This window comes from Pyrus communis, chromosome 8, assembly GCF_041283825.1.
Source record: "Pyrus communis isolate YQ-2024b chromosome 8, ASM4128382v1, whole genome shotgun sequence".
NCBI classification, from domain to species: domain Eukaryota; kingdom Viridiplantae; phylum Streptophyta; class Magnoliopsida; order Rosales; family Rosaceae; genus Pyrus; species Pyrus communis.
Genome location: NC_142572.1, coordinates 23,383,992 through 23,401,092, shown reverse-complemented (window position 1 = coordinate 23,401,092; position 17,101 = coordinate 23,383,992). Strand labels below are relative to the sequence as shown.

The 17,101-nt window shown below is 35.4% G+C and overlaps 1 protein-coding gene and 1 long non-coding RNA gene across 3 annotated transcripts; both read left to right on the top strand.

Annotated features, from left to right (window-relative positions):
* Positions 1-1,927: 1,927 nt before the first annotated feature.
* On the top strand, positions 1,928-7,745 carry LOC137717646 (Pseudouridine synthase family protein). 2 transcript variants are annotated; one of them, XM_068457067.2, is made up of 16 exons: positions 1,928-2,302; positions 2,584-2,918; positions 3,138-3,258; positions 3,413-3,521; positions 4,389-4,534; positions 4,851-4,922; positions 5,243-5,311; positions 5,422-5,502; positions 5,576-5,695; positions 5,770-5,844; positions 5,956-6,036; positions 6,205-6,278; positions 6,374-6,434; positions 6,888-6,943; positions 7,264-7,349; positions 7,430-7,745. In XM_068457067.2, the coding sequence occupies exons 1-15, from the start codon at positions 2,183-2,185 to the stop codon at positions 7,346-7,348; spliced, it is 1,605 nt and encodes a 534-aa protein (XP_068313168.2). In that variant the 5' UTR covers positions 1,928-2,182; the 3' UTR covers position 7,349; positions 7,430-7,745. The 2 variants fall into 2 exon arrangements, with proteins under 2 accessions (XP_068313168.2, XP_088555110.1); XM_088698984.1 differs by having other exon boundaries at positions 5,956-6,057.
* Positions 7,746-10,419: 2,674 nt separating this feature from the next.
* Positions 10,420-13,479, top strand: LOC137716849 (uncharacterized). The gene is made up of 3 exons (XR_011065752.2): positions 10,420-10,917; positions 11,617-11,675; positions 13,281-13,479. It is a non-coding gene; the product is annotated as an uncharacterized LOC137716849 (long non-coding RNA).
* Positions 13,480-17,101: the final 3,622 nt, after the last annotated feature.

Genomic DNA, 17,101 nt, shown 5'->3' with positions numbered 1-17,101 from the left:
TTGTTCTTGAATCAAGTTTTTTACATGCATTTTAAGTGTCAATTATCTATCTATACATATCTAGACAACGTGGGTGTTGCAAATATAGATGACCACGTGTCTTCCATCTATTATTTGGTTTGAGTGGATGACTTGTATCTTTACAAAATTGTCAAAGAAAGTCGCTTGGCTGGTTTGTTAAATTGAAGACACTTTGTCTATAAAACAATCATCAAAGCAAGAGAGGAGAACACACAGAAAGAGAAAAGGAAAGAAAGAGAAAGTGTTATTGCCGCCTTTAGGACGTATGCACACTTGTAAAATTTCGTAAATATTGTGTCTTATTTGTTTTATATTCTACTGCACACATATCATTGATTTCACAACAATAAGAGAATTTGTAACTCGTCAATTATAATTGGATATTAAGTATGAAAGTCAAATTTGACATCTAACTTACAAGTATTTAGTGTCTACACTGATGTCTCATTTTCATTAGAGGTAAAATGACTATTATGCCGGTTTGTTTAATGGAATAGAAAGCATAAAACGTACAAAAACTTCAATAACTAAGGCGATAATAGTAATTTAATTAGCCCGCCCAGGGTTTATATTACAAGGTATCTCCAACTGAAGGAAGGTCAAGGGCTCCCTTTAGCCCTATAACCCTATAAGAAATTATATTTTAATGAACAGTGCTATACTATATTTTATATCATTTCCAATCGAGAGGGTCAAAGGGCCATAGACAAACATAACCCTTTGACAAAAAACCATTTTCAACCGAGAGGGCCAAAAGGCCATTGGCCTAACATAATTTATTATTTTAATTGAATTAATATGATTACTTAAATTAAACTACCATAGTAAAATAAGGTTCTCGGACATATTTTGAGTGTCACTTGTCGCCAAATGAATAAGCCTCTAGATTTCTTATCTTTATATAATCTCAATAATTTTTTTGGATATGATTTTGAGTGACACGTATTGCTAACGTGAGTAACTCTTCAAATTTCTTATCTTTATGTAAGCTCAATAATTTTTCGATAAGATTTCGAGTGACACGTGTTGCTAAAATGAGTAACTCTCCAGATTTCTTATCGATATGTAATCTTAGTATTTTTTTTTATAGGATTTCTAGTGCCACGTGTCGAGATGTAATTTGTTGTGCAAATTTTAGATATGATTCTTATTTACATGGCACTTCTTATCTTCAGCTTCTAATGTTAATAAATTGGTTGGATATTGGGGTAAAATTCACACACCTCCAGACACCTTCACTTGTTTGAGAACTACCCTTGACACTATCTTCCGATACCCATTTGTAAGCCCTGCAAAGAGTTTCACCTTTTTGTCGGGTCCAAGCTCTTCCTTTCATTGCAGATGTGACATTTTGAAAATTATTGAAAAAATTAAAGGAAAGATTATTGGAAGAGGTAAGAGAGTAGAAAGTGAAGAATTAGATTATTGGAAGAGGTAAGAGAGTAGAATGTGAAGAATTGAAATAAAATGAGATAAGATAGTATGAAATGGTGAAAAATATGTGAGAAATGGTACAAGAATGACTTAGGTGTTTATAGGAAAAAAAATTAGAAATTTTTTTAAAAAAAATTCGTTAGAAATAAAAAAAATAAAATAATTTTAACAGTAACCTGACGACAGCATGATGTCAGCTAGTCGTTGCTAGATGATATCATGCTGACATCATGTAGTTGTTAAAATTCAAATAGGCTGAGCTGGAGGGCTAGGCTATAGGGCTGGAGGCTCTTGGCCAGCTCTTTGGCCGGTTCTCCCATTTTTGAGCGGGTGGAAACAAGAAACCTTTAACCTAATCCTCGATTAAAGATGATTTTCATGTCAACGGGCTATTTTTAGCCTATCACCGCAAATAAAATATATACTTTGACTTTCTTATGTTAAAACTTTGGCTCGTAAACACAAAAGTACTGTACGAAGTTTTTTGAAAAGATTAGGTTGTAAATTATTGGACCTGACGCCGAGTCATCCTATTAAAATTTAGCTATACTAATGGAACAGAAAAAGTATTTAGTCGGTTGGAGAGGGCCTAACTTGCCCAGTTTGCCCGTTATTCGACAAAGCTAAAAGGAGCTTAGGGTTAGGGTTTATCGGCACAATCTACATCTATTGTTCTGAGAAGTAGCAAAGTAATCATCCACTCCATTGAGCTTTAGGGCTTTTCGAAATGGCAAACGAGACCCAAGATGCTTCGCAGGCCACCGTTAATGGCGACAATGCGGAATCTCTCTGCGACGTCGTCCGAGGGTTGCCTAGTCGCGCCGTCGTAGACTTATGGTCCTCCGGCGTAAGCTCTGCTTTTGCCCTAGTTTATCTCTTCTTACCTTTTGCCTCTATTAATTCAAGGGTTTCACTATATTTTGGAGGCTGCTTCAAACGTCATATTCTTCCAAATATTGATTCTTCCGCATTTTATTAAACCTAATACTTTTATATTTTGGAGGCTCGTTCACTTGCAGTCGGTGATTATTCAATTCGTAGTTCTAAGTAGGTTTGGTTCAAACGTCCTCATTAGTTAAAGTGTTTCCGAGATTAATAAGAAAAAAATAAAAAAAATTTCCCTTGTAGGTATGCACCAGATGCATCTTACGGTTATTTGGGATCAGAGAGCATGATTACTATCGTTCTTCACTATCGCGGTCAATCTTGAGTTCAGTTCTTGGAGATTCAGAGAAACATTTGGTGGATAGTAATGTTAGAGAACCGGTAGTTTGCAGAGTTTGTTTGGGGATCTTGCAGTTCACTTATTCTGCGGATAACAAGTTGGTGGTAGAAAGGGAGAGTGCCAGTGAATTGGCTGTTTCCATTTCCGATCTGATTAGGCAACAGGGCTTTCAGATTGACAGCTTTTCTCTTGAAGTATCCATACCTCCAATTATCCAGGAAAATGATCGTATTGCTTGGTAAGAAATGTACTTTCACAGTAAAGCTCTTTCACTGTTGAACTTTGGACAGTTTCAAAATTACCTAATCTATTAGTTATATCTTCTGCATCCGGTTCACATTCTACATCTGAACTGTAGACTGGAGTCAAGTATCTGTTTATCCAAGTTTGAACGTCTCCAAGCTCATTGAACAAACTATTTATATAGGTCAATGTAATTTTGTGCTTTCTTTTGTAGGCTATATATGAAAAGAAAGTTTGAATCTGAACTTTGGTTCCAAGGAAAATCACTCTCTGAATGCATTTCTGCAAAGGACGCTCTAAAAATTTCTCTTACGGAGATCCTTGAAACAATGTTGGTATGTAAAGCTTCTCTTCTTTCAGATTCTAATTATGTTATCTATATGACATTATTTGACAAAACAAATATAGAGTTTTATATGATCCATAAGAGCTAAGAATAATCAATTTCAAATGGATGAGAGTAATCTTCAATAATTTGAAGTTCTGCAGGGTTGTAAGTCCAGCATAAGCAGTTTCCGCATCCGTTTGACATACACTCACCGTATAGCATCAATAACAGTTGATAGTTCTAATGAGGGGTGCAAAAGAAGAAAAACAGGCATGTTCAGTTTTAAACTCCATCACTTGTTCTAGTTTTCTTGCCAAATTCAGTAGGATCTTGCTTTCTGTTGCCCTTATATTTCTAGCACATAAGTGGGAACTTATATACATAACATGTGTTTCTAAAGTTATTATTCACTATTTTGGTACTGTTTGATATTTATACGCTAATACTGAAGTGAGAAATCTGACAACGTTTCATATTAAGAAAAAAATTGTCATGTATAACTAGGGAATATGCAAGCATTGTGTTTGTAAACCTTCTGTGATCAGTCCCAAAGAGGAATCAGTCTACTGTTTGTGGAGATAGGTGTAGCCAAAGCCTAATTGTTGGTCATGCTTTCTGTCGATATCCCTTGATGATTGGTTAGAAGATGCTACATCTAGCTTTTGCTTTTATGATTTTTTCCAATGGTTTTTAAAGAGAATATTTAATAGGTTTTAACTTTTAAGAACTAACTCAGGGCTTGTTTATTAGAAACCAATTCTTCATCTGCCTAAAATGAAAAGTATTTGTTTCAAGCTGTCTATTGTTATTCTCTCTCCTCGTGCTTAAGTATATTTTCAGGGTGTTGAATAGAAGCGAGAGAACCTGTGTTAATGTCTGGTTTTCAAAGTATTTGAAAAGATAAAGTATTATCTGATAGTGAAAAAAAAGATGAAGCATTATTTATTCATCATCATCATTTTTTCACTTCAAATTCTCATGGTTAGACCGTAATTAAGGGAGGCGAGTCTCCAGCATTTCTACATGCTGACACGTAGCACATTGGCTGTTACCCCAGTTTTAATGGCACCACATCTGATACCAACTTGATACCAACTGCCTGATTTTTTAAGTGTCTCTTTACTGCTATTCTAATAGGTTCAGGCAATGGTTTGGACAGAATTAATGATGACATCAAATGCTCTGGGTTTTCGACAAGTGAAGCTGATGCGGTTGTTGAAAGGTCTTTTGTGAGTTTGCAAGCTAATGAATCGCCTGTGTGCCTGAAGTTACCTCTAGAGCAGGTACTCATGGAATTTTGTATGGTATTAGTTCCCCAAGTGGCAAGCTTTTCGAATGATCTGAAGAATTTAATTGCCATTTTTTAATGTGATGGGGCATAATGATGCATGAGTGAACTTAATTTGAGTGTTACTTGTCCAATTTTGGTTATACTATGGGATCAGTTACTGGACTGCCTTTCTTGGTTTCAAACTTTAAGCATTAACTTGGTATCAGGGCTGAATGGTCTAGGTTATTCATGCTTGTACATCACCTAGTTAGTCCGGTAAATCATTTATGTTGTTGATTCTAATTTTACTTGTACTTTATCCTTTCTAGTCCAGTGAACCTTGCTGTTTAGAGTTTCTCTGCTACCGGACGCAAATCTATGTTGGTGGGAGATACCTGAAGGTAAGCTAATTGTGATTTTTCCTGTTCAAAATAACTAGCTTAACTTAGTATAACCAAATGTTAGGCTTATCTTGGCATATTGAAATCTACCGTCGACCTATTAGCTTGTATCTGAAAGTTGGAAAACGAGTTTAAATGTTTTGTTATATCTACATCAGAGTGCTTGCATCAGTTTAATCTTGAGGTTGCCTCTGTGTTATAAGCCAATCTTGTTGTCACTTGTGTCATAAGCTAATCTTATGGTTACCTCTGTACCATAAGCTGACGTTATTAACACGAAATGTATTGTAATTGGTGCTAATTACTTTTTTATTTTACAGTACTCGAGAAATGTGAGTCAATCCTGTTGGATTATTGATGATGAGAGAATGGGAGAATCATCCGTCGAGGTAAAATTTACTCCAAATACTGGCCACAATCTTTCTAATTTGGCTTGTTGCTCTGGAAACAGTGGTGGAGATCTGGAGATGCTGACTGTTATTTCTGTTCTCCTTCGTAGGAGATACTAGGTAGCAACGTTCTTCCTATATGTCATGGTGATAACTACAAGTTTCATGCTGCCGGAAGAGAAGATATCGATGTAATGGAAATCTGCCTTTCTGTACTGCAGTTTGATTTCAATTAGCAAATTCTAAAGTATGTAAATATCTTAGGTGAGGATGTTGGGTTCTGGAAGGCCGTTCCTGCTTGAGATACAAAACGCTCGCCTTGTCCCGTGTGATGACTCTGTAAAAAGTTTGGAAATAGCGATAAATAACTTGGAAAATAAATTGGTGAGCTCACTGCCAAATTGGAATTTTTGTTTCTTGTCATCGAACAATTACAAAAAAGCACAATATGCATGCAGGTAGGTGTGAAAAATCTGAAGCTGGTTGATAGTCAGTCATGGGATCTAATGCGTGAAGGGGAAGCAGAGAAACAGGTTTTCTTTCTTCTTCATTTTTTTTTTTTTTTTGGTCTCCCCCACCTGCTTACCCCTCTTTTCACATCATGTTGATGGCCTCTTGTTATATTGTCTTGAATTTTCATGCAGAAGCAGTATGTTGCGTTAGTGTGGATTTCTCGCCCTCTCAAGGATGAGGACTTGCATTTTATATCTTCACTTAAAGACACGGTGATCTGTTTTCTGAGCCTCGTAATAGTTTTCTACTTGGTTATTGTCAACTTTAAAGGATGACAAATTGTTGGGCCTTTTTTACTATACTTTTTTAACTAGTTCCTGTGGCTGGGGAAATCTTATCTTAGTGCTGATTCCTTACCAGTATCTGTTTATTTTGCACAGCATATTCAGCAGAGGACTCCCATCAGGGTGCTTCACCGCCGAAGTCCATTAGAACGAGAAAAGATCATACATTGGTTTGTCTATTATTCAAATATTGTGGAACAAACATTGGTTTGGACTCCAATCTTTTTCTGAATCTAAATCAGAGTCTCTCCATTTTCCAATTTAGGATGAGAATTGAGAAGATTGTTGGAAGTTCTCAGTATTTTCTTTTGCATCTGTGTACCCAGGTAAATTATCTCATTATCTTGAAAATAAAACTTGAAGCAATATATTATTGAACTAAATTTTGTTAGCCTACATATTCACATCGTAGAGGTTCGATTTTGGTAATCGAATTCCATACTTATTTGAGGAGAAGCCTTAATCAATGAATACTCTTCATTTTCCTATATATTTGTCCTCTTCTTTTCTCTGTAAGGCTTAGGAAAACATGTGGAAACTGTCATAAAGAGAATAAAAATTCATTTTGGATTTAATCTTTTTTCATATTAATACTGCTCTCATCAGAATTTCATTCAGCTGAGAGAAACTTAAAAAATACCTTTTTAGTAATTCAGAGAGTTCCCATATTATTTGCTTATTTAGTTGAATTTCTGCCTGTTACCACTGACTGATTGAAAAGATCAAATTACAATCAATATATATGAAACAAGGCACTTATGTATGTCTTTGAAGCACAGGCTGGAACGTACATCAAGGAATTCGTTCATGGGGATCTTGGACGCACCCAACCTAGGTATAATTTTTTATTTGATCACCTTGAACTTGAGAGAGTAGGGTTCTGTCTCAATCACAGAATGGAGGATCAGTAGAGATCCCTTCTATTTAGAGGCTGGCAACTCCATTCTGTGTGTTCTGTTCATTAGAAATTTAGAATGGCCTTCTCTGTCATTTTATAATGTTGCAAACTTGAACATTGCTTCAGGGGTTGATGCATACGTGCATCAAAACTCATTTAACGGCAAAGGAAAGAGTTATATACATTTGAGTGAAATTATTTAATTTCTTTAACTTAAATTTGAACAAGCACTGATGATCAATATTGTGTTTTTGCAGCATTGGATCAATTTTAAGTTGTAGAGCAGAGATACTGCGGCTCGATGTAACAGATGTGAAGATGGATTGTTTTCTCACTGAATGAGGTTGACCCTTACGCATGTTCTTTCATTTCTTCTTATCTTACTTTCCATTGTCAGGTTTGAAAACTGGGTTGGCATTGCAGGACTGTTATTCTATAAAACCACCCTGCTGCAGCTGCGGCTTTTTGGGGTTGATCTAAGCTTATGGAACTAGACGGCGCAGAAGATGAATGAGTCGGAGCTATGGATCCAAGCTTATCCACTTCAGCAGTGTCTTTGTCCGGCACATTCATGTAGGCTGATTTATATTATATGCTTGTTTTGTTTTTCTTCTACTTTTGCTTTGCTGATATCCGTTTGATAATCCGGCTTAGAATGGAACAAGTCTTTGAGTTTGTCATGATTCATAATTTGGGCCTTTTGAGCTCCCTAGAATTTGGATGTCTCCTAGTTGATGAAGTGGCTCTCCTGGGTAAAATATTTATAGGTCCAATTGGATACCCCAAAGTTGTAATTAGATGCGTCCCGTAGGCTTTAGGAATTGCATGTTAAGATATGTATTGGTGGTCTGCACTAGAGAAAAGTTGTTAGGGATAGTACAGTTAACCCTAGAAAATACGTGTGCAATAAAACTGTGGGTCAAGTTTTGGTGTCTTGGTCCCAAAAGTTTTGAACTAATTGCTGGCCCTGAGTTGTCTATGGCCCTAAAGGTTGATCCTTCCTTTCATTTAGCCTCCAACAGGGGATAGTCGGAATCTTGGATACATAGCCCATGTTTACAAGATTTTTGGATGTGATCCTACTATATTTTTAGGAAATATTTTGCGTGGGAGTTAAATGTTGCAAGACCTTTGAATATGTTATTACCATTTATTGGGTCCTGAGACTATTTGTATTGATTCTGAAATTTATAGTATTAGGAAATATTTTGCCTGGGAGTTAAGGAAAGTGTTGCAAGACCTTTAAATGTGACCTTACCAGTAATTGGGTTCCAAATATTTTTTTTTCATTTATTAAGTTGAAAAATAGAAAGAAAAAAAAAATTATATGTATATAAATCAATAGAGGCTCCCCAAGATTAAGTTAATCCATTGAATATCTTCAAAATCTCCTACATTAATTTAGGAAACGTGGTGCAGTTAAAATCTTCGGAAAGACCTAAATCAATTATAGGAAACATGTGCGGCAAGAATGACTCAAAATTTGGCTAATAATGATGCCTGAAAACTGTCAAAATTGATTGGAAAATATGAGTTATAACTCACAATTTTTGTGAAAATATTGAAATTTTTAGTTTTATGAAATATTTTGTGTGAGAATTAAGGAAAATCTTATAAGACCTTTGGATGTGATTTTGCAATTAATTAGGTCCCGAAACTATTTTTATTGAATTTAAAGTTGTAAAATACAAAATATAATATAAGCTAATGGAGTGTCCCTATAATATAATTTTATCGGTAAAAATGTACGGAATGTCGTAAATTCATTTGAGAAAACATGTAGTCTCAATGAGAATGCTGGAATTTTGGCTTATAATGATTCTTGTTAAAATTCCCAAATTTATTGGAAAATGTGGGTATAACTCATAGTTTTTGTGAGAAAATTGAAATTTGTAGTTTACGGAATATTTCGTGTGAGAGTTAAGGGAAATGTTGCAAGACTTTTGGATGTGATCCTGCAATTGATTAGGCCTTGAAACTATTTTTTATTGATTTTTAAAGTTGAAAAAGAGTAAAATAATATAAACTAATAGTGTCACTTAGTACTACAGTCTAGTGGTATTCCTCATCACTTGTCGGTGAGAGATCTTATGTTCGATTCCCGACAAATGCAAATTTGAACCACATTGTTGCTAGCTTATTGTGAGGCTAAGCCAATCCTTCATAGTGTACATAATATCGTTCATTCAACCAAAAAAAAAAAAAAAAAACTAATAGTGTCCCTAAAATATAATTGTATCGGTCAAAAACTACAGAATGTGGCAAATTAATTAGAGAAAACATGTTGTCTCGGTGAGAGTGACTCGATTTTGGCTTATAATAATTATTGTTAAAATTCTCAAACTCGATGAGAAAACGTGGGTTATACCTTACAATTTTAGTTTCTAGAAATATTTTGTGAGAGGGTTCAAGCAAATGTTGCAAGACCTATGGATATGTTCCTACAATTAATTAGATCCCAAAATTATTTTTTTATTTATTTTTAAAATTGAAAAATAGAAAATATAATATAAACTAATTGAATGTCCCTAAATTATAATTTTATTTGTCGAAAATCTATGGAATGACTCGAACTTTGGTTTATAATGATTCTTGTTAAAATTTTCAAAATTGATTGGAAAACGTGGGTTATAACTCACAGTTTTTGTAAAAATTGAAATTTTTTGTTTTAGGAAATATTTTGCATAAGAATTAAGGAAAATGTTTCAAGACCTTTGAATGTGATCTTGCAATTAATTAGGTCCTGGAACTATTATTTATTTATTTATTTAGTTGAAAAATAGAAAAATAATTAAACTAATAGAGTGCCCCTAAAATGTAATTTTTCGGTCAAAAATCTGTGGATTGTTGTAATTAATTTGAGAAAACATTTAGTCATGATGAGAATGACTCGAATTTTGGCTTATGATGATTCTTCTTAAAATCCCCAAAATGGATTGGAAAACGTGAGTTATAATGCATAGTTTTTTGTGAAAAAAAATTGAAGTTTTTAGTTTAAGGAAATATTTTGTGTGAGAGTTCAAGAAAATGTTGCAAGACCTATGAATGTGATCTTGCAATTAATTGGGTCTCAAAACTATTATTTATTTATTTTTAAAGTTGAAAAATATAAAAAATAATATAAACTAATTGAGTGTCACTAATGTGACAACCCGTTCCGAATTTTACGTTTTTATTTTATTTTAAAAGCGTGAATTTACTAAATTGCCCTAGAGGCAAGGATTTTGACTTCCGTTGACCATCGACTTGAGAGGTGTGGGACTTATTCTTTAAGCATATCCTCGTAGTACTCTTTGGTACGAACGTATAGGCGAAAACCGTTTGCGCGTCCGGATTATAACGGTATAGTTACGGACGTTCGAAATTGGTTATTCAAGGTTTAGTGTGTATTTAAATTAAACCCCCACTTTGTGGGGGAAGCCCAAAATCAGTAACGGAGGGAGGAAAGAAAGAAGAAAAGAAAAAAAAAAAAAAAAAAAAAAAAAGGGAAGAGAGCTTCCCGTGCACCCATACCCGCGCCACCACGAGACCATCTTCCAAGGCCGATTCCGGCCAACTCCGGTGGAGTTTTTCGATGCCACCACCACCATCTTGAAGCTCTCATTCCCCTCTACAAAACCCACCCAAGAACCACCTTGATTGACCATGGTATGAGGCGGTTTGAGGCCACGAAAGTTGACGAAAATCAATGGTGCTCCGGCCACCCTTTTCGATTTTCCGGCAAATCGGCAAAGCAATGGCCGATGCCACCACTTGGGCTTTGTAGCCCATCATCCCAGGAGCAAAACCCAACCAACCTTGACCCCGTTGGACCACCGTAGACGACGAATCGACGTCGGGAAGTTTTAGGCATCCGCCGGCTTCGTGGGCAAAATTGACCATCTTCCGTCCACTTTTGGACTTCGTGGCAGGTATGAAAGTTGCTCCACTCACTGAGATCTTCATTTCTGTGAAGTTTGAGAATTTTTGGAAATAGTTGGATTTTCCGGCGAGTCGGGGCGGCGGACCGCCACCCGCGGCGGCGCGTGCGGCGGCGCGTGGCCAGTGGGCCGCCAATGCTATTTTTAGGCTATGTCAAATGTCTTGAATTCAGTTTTGTCATTTGAATGACGTAGGTTGATAGTTGGAACCTAAATTCGTTACGATACGTTACTTGATAAAAATGTGAATCGATGATCCGACCGTTGGATCATCACCAAAATGGGATATATTATAATACGTAATATTTAAAGATTATAGGAATTTACAGATCGGGAATCCGACTTACGGATCTTCCTGAATTGGATTTGTAAGTTAGTAAAATAAATGTTCATGGCCACTTGTTTTAGGCAATTGGCGGAGATCTGACCGTTGGATCGTAACGAAATTTTAGTATGTTATTCTTGAAACATATTGTGGATCGTTGGGAGTTGCGGATTGGAAATCTGATATGCGGATCTTCCGGGTCAAGTTATACAGGGTTGTAAACCCTACCATCGATCTTTGATCGACGGTTGACTTGTGGTCAATGGGTATCAAACTATTTTAGAATGTCGTTGAGGTTGTGTTTTATGTGAATTACGTACTCTTCGGATAAGAGTTCTGAGATGTGATTTGATAATTGGTCACAGGGACCAATCATTCAGGACGCCTCGATGTGTGCGCTAGAGAATCATAGCGTGGACTCCAAGTAAGTGGATCTTTTCCTTTTTATCGTACATATTATTGAGACTTCTATCGACAATTTTAAATTGATTAGGTATATTACTTTCATATTTAATTATTGTGAATGCTTGAAGTACGATATGAACTACGAATGGCTTGATCCCTATTTAGGGTACGTAGGCAGTCTAACGAGACGTTAGATGCAGCCATAAAATATTTGAGACCAAAGCCTTGCTTGGGAAATTGAGTAAGGCGAAAGAAATTGGTAAAGGCAAGTTTTAGTTTTATGAATTAGTTAGCTAAATTAGTGTTAATTGGGTCGTCATGGATAATTATCCCTGAAAATAAGTAGTTTGGGAGTAATGCGTTATTGATTGTACACTTCTCACTGTATTGTTTATAATTGAACATGCTACGACATGGTTGAGTATTAGATTGCATCATAGTATATCAATATGTATATTACTTGCATATAATTATTGGGAATGCTTTCAAGTGCAAAGGTGAACTCAGGACACCCAGGTAAGTTCAGGTGAGTTTATGGTACTAGTTGAATCGATTGCGTTATAGCATGACTACAGTTATGTGTTAGGCAACTTCGATACTGTCGTACTGGTTGCCATGTGTTGCACATGTTATATTGAGATGCATTGAGAGCTCATAAACCTGCACCCCGGTGTTAGTGCTCCCGCCCGTGGCCAGGGCACAGTCCTTCACGTGATGTTCACCTCCCGCACCTTATGCTCACCTTGGATTCAAGGTAGGTGCACAGTCCTGTCGTACAGACCACTTTAGGTGGTTCCGACTCGTAGGTGACCCGCGATTATTCGCCCAGTCTTCACGTGATCGTAGCACTTGAGCTTATTTATTTACACCCAGTCCTGTCGTACAGACCACTTTAGGTGGTTCCGACTCGTGTGCAGGTATACTTATTGAGCTATATGCTAGCCAGGATTGATGAGATATGGATAAGTCGTACAGGTCACTATAGGTGACTCCGACTTATATGCTAGCCAGGATTGATGAGATATGGATAAGTCGTACAGGTCACTAGAGGTGACTCCGACTTATATGCTAGCCAAGATTGATGAGATATGGATAAGTCGTACAGGTCACTATAGGTGACTCCGACTTATATGCTAGCCAGGATTGATGAGATATGGATAAGTCGTACAGGTCACTATAGGTGACTCCGACTTATATGCTAGCCAAGATTGATGAGATATGAATAAGTCGTACAGGTCACTATAGGTGACTCCGACTTATATGCTAGCCAGGATTGATGAGATATGGATAAGTCGTACAGGTCACTAGAGGTGACTCCGACTTATATGCTAGCCATGATTGATGAGATACGGATAAGTTGTACATGTCATTTTAGATGACTCTGACTGATATATCACTTTGTATTGATTTAGTTCATTTGGCCTACTTATTAATGTATGGTGGAGTTAATGGCAAACCGTGGTTTTGGTCATTTCTGAGTATGGTTTGGATATATGTATATATGTTGTACTGTCTTATGGAAAACGATACGGGTTTTACATTAGGGCATTACTTTTAGAGAGGTAATAACTTTGGGAAGCTTGGTTTTATTGCTTACTCACACCTTCTGTTTGGTGCCCTCCAGGTTTTAGCTGCTGAGTTTGTATCGACAACAATCTGTGGTGAATCTTAGTATTAATGGATATTTTGAGGGTATGATTCTTACCCATACTACTGTACCTTACTTATGCTCTGACATCGCGTGTGAAATGGGTTCGCTCCCACTCGTAGCGCACTCTGGTACTTAGACACTTTTAGATTCAAATTTATTCACTTTTTATACACTATCACATTTTATGGCTTCGTCACCTTCCAGGTGTCGGCCAGCACAGCTCGATTCAGGGTCCAAGTGGACTTTCTGGGTCGGGGTGTGTCAACTAATTTATAATTATATTAGTCGAAAATCAACGGAATGACTCGAATTTTGGCTTATAATAATTCTGTTAAAATTCCCAAAACCGATTGTAAAACAAAAGTTATAACTCATAGGTTTTGTTAAAAAAAATAAAAAAAATAAAAAAATAAATTTTCAGTTTAATGAAATATTTTGCGTGAGAGCTAAGGAAAATGTTACAAGACTTTTGGATGTGATCTTGCAATTAATTAGGTCCCGAAACTATTTTTTATTGATTTTTAAAGTTGATAAATAGAAAAATAATATAAACTAATAGTGTCCCTAAAATATAATTTTATTAGTTGAAAATCTACGGAATGCATTAAATTAATTTGAGAAAACGTGTAGTCTTGATGTGAATGTCTCGACTTTTGGCTTTAATGATTCTTCTTAAAATTCCCAAAATCGAATAGAAAACATGGATTATATAGCTCACAGTTTTTTGTGAAAAAGTTCAAAATTTTAGTTTTTAGAAATATTTTGCATGAGAGTTTAAGAAAATGTTGCAAGACATATGGGTGTGATCCTACACTTAATTAGGTGACAAAATTATTTTTTATTGATTTTTAAAGTTGAAAATAGAAAAAAATAATATCAATTAACAAAGTGTCCCTGAAATATAATTTTATCGGTAAAAAATCCACTGGATGTCGTAAATTAATTTGAGAAAACATGTAGTCACGGTGAGAATGACTCCATTTTTTACTTAGAATAATTCTTGTTAAAATTCTCAAAATCGATCGGAAAACGTGAATTAAAACTCATTGTTTTTGTGAAAATTTGAAATTTTAAGTTTTTAGATATATTTTGCGTGAGAGCTCAAGAAAATATTGCAAGACCTATGAATGTGGTCCTACAATTAATTAGATCTTGAAACTATTTTTTATTGACTTTTTAAGTTGAGAATAAAAGATTAATATAAATTAATAGTGTCGCTAAAATATAATTTTATTAGTAAAAAAGCTACGGGAATGTCGTAAATTAATTTGAGAAAACATGTGGTCTTGAGGAGAATGACTTAAATTTTGGTTTATATTGATTCTTGCTAAAATTCCCAAAATCAATTGAAAACGAGGCTTTCGATGTGATCTTACCATTAATTGGGTTATGAAATTTCTTATTATTTTTAAAAGTTGAATAATAGAAAAAAATATATAAATCAATAGAAGGTCCCCAAATTAAGTTAATTTAGGAAACATGAGATGTGGCGAAAAATTTTCGGAAATACCAAAATCAAGTTTAGAAAAACATGTGGTCCGGTGATAATGACTCGAATTTTGGCTTATAATGATGCTTGTAAAAACTATCAAAATCGATTGGAAAATGTGAGTTGTAACTCACAGTTTTTTTTGAAAAATTTGAAATTTTAGTTTTTGAAATATTTTGCGAGGGAGTTAATACATTTGGATGTGATTATTGTGACATCCCACATCGCCCAGGGGTGTGATCCTTAATTGTATATTCTCATCCCAACCTAGAACGAGGCCTTTTGGGGGCTCACTGGCTTTGGGTTCCGTAGGAACTCCGAAGTTAAGCGAGAATGGAGCTAGAGCAATCCCATGATGGGTGACCCACTGGGAAGTTGCTTGTGAGTTCCCAAAAACAAAATTGTGAGGGAATGGTAAGCCCAAAGCGGACAATATCGTGCTACGGTGGTGGAGCAAGCTTGGGAGGTGATCCGCCTCAGGCGGAGATGTGACATTTGGTATCAGAGCCTAACCCTGGTCGCGTGTGTGCCGACGAGGAAGTCGGGCCCCTAAGGGGGGTGGATTGTGACATCTCACATCGCCCAGGGGTGTGATCCTTAATTGTATATTCCCATCCCTACCTAGAACGAGGCCTTTTGGGAGCTCACTGGCTTCGGGTTCCGTAGGAACTCCGAAGTTAAGCAAGAAGGAAGCTAGAGCAATCCCATGATGGGTGACCCACTGGAAAGTTGTTCGTGAGTTCTCAAAAACAAAATCGTGAGGGAATGGTAAGCCCAAAGCGGACAATATCATGCTACGATGGTGGAGCGGGCCTGGGAGGTGATCCGTCCCGGGTCGGGATGTGACAATTATGCAATTAATTAGGTCCCAAAACTATTATATTGGTTTTTAAAGTTGAAAAAAATAATAATAATAATGTAAACTAATGGAGTGTCACTAAAATATAATTTTATCGGTAAAAAATCTACAGAATGTTGTAAATTAATTTGAGAAACATGTAGCCTCGATGAGAATGACTTGAATAAGGCTTATAATGATTCTTGTTAAAATTTCCAGAATCGATTGGAAAACGTGGGTTATAAGTCACAGTTTTTGTAAAAAATTGAAAATTTTTTAGTTTACATAATATTTTGCGTAAGAGTTAAGGAAAATGTTGCAAGACCTTTGGATGTGATCCTTCGATTGATTAGGTCTTGAAACTATTTTCTATTGATTTTTAAAGTTGAAAAATAGAAAAGTAATATAAACTAATAGTGTCATTTAATATTACGGTCTAGTGGTATTTATCTTCACTTGTAAGTGAGAGGTTTTAGGTTCAATTCTCGACAAAGGCAAATTTGAACCACATGCTAGCCTATTATGAGACTAAGACAACCCTCCATAATATTGATAATATCATTTGATAAAAATAAAAATAAAAAAAAAACAAAAAAAAAAACTAATAGTGTTCCTAAAATATAATTTTATTGGGCAAAAACTACGGAATGTAGTAAATAAATATGATAAAACAAATTGTTTTGGTGAGAATGACTCGATTTTGGCTTATAATAGTTCTTGTTAATTTCTCAAGCTCTATTGGAAAACATAGGTTATACCTCACAATTTTTTGTGAAATTTTGAAATTTTTGGTTTCTAGAAATATTTTGTGTGAGAGTTCAAGCAAATGTTGCAAGACCTAGGGATGTGATCCTGCAATTAATTAGGTCCCGAAACTAATTTTTATTTATTTTTAAAATTAAAAAATAGAAAAAATAACATAAACTAATTGAATGTCCTAAAATTATAATTTTATCGGTTGAAAATTTATGAAATTACTCGAATTTCGGTTTTGTAATGATTCTTGTTAAAATTTTCAAAATCGATTGGAAAACGTGGGTTACTCACAGTTTTATCAAAATTGAAATTTTTAGTTTTACGAAATATTTTGCATAAGAGTTTAGGAAAATGTTCCAAGACCTTTGGATGTGATCTTGCAATTAAATAGGTCCCGAAACTAGTTTTTTTATTAATTTTTTAAGTTGAAAGGAAATAAATAATTAAACTAATAGAGTATCCCTAAATAATTTTATCGGTAAAAAATCTACGAAATGTCGTAATTAATTTGAGAAAGCATGTAGTCTCGATGAGAATGGTGGGAATTTTGGCTTATAATGATTCTTCTTAAAATTCCCAAAATAGATTGGGAAACGTGGGTTATAACACATACTTTTTTTGTGAAAAAATTGAAGTTTTTAGTGTAACGAAATGATTTGCGTGAGAATTCAAGAAAATGTTGCAAGACATATGATGTGATCCTGTAATTAA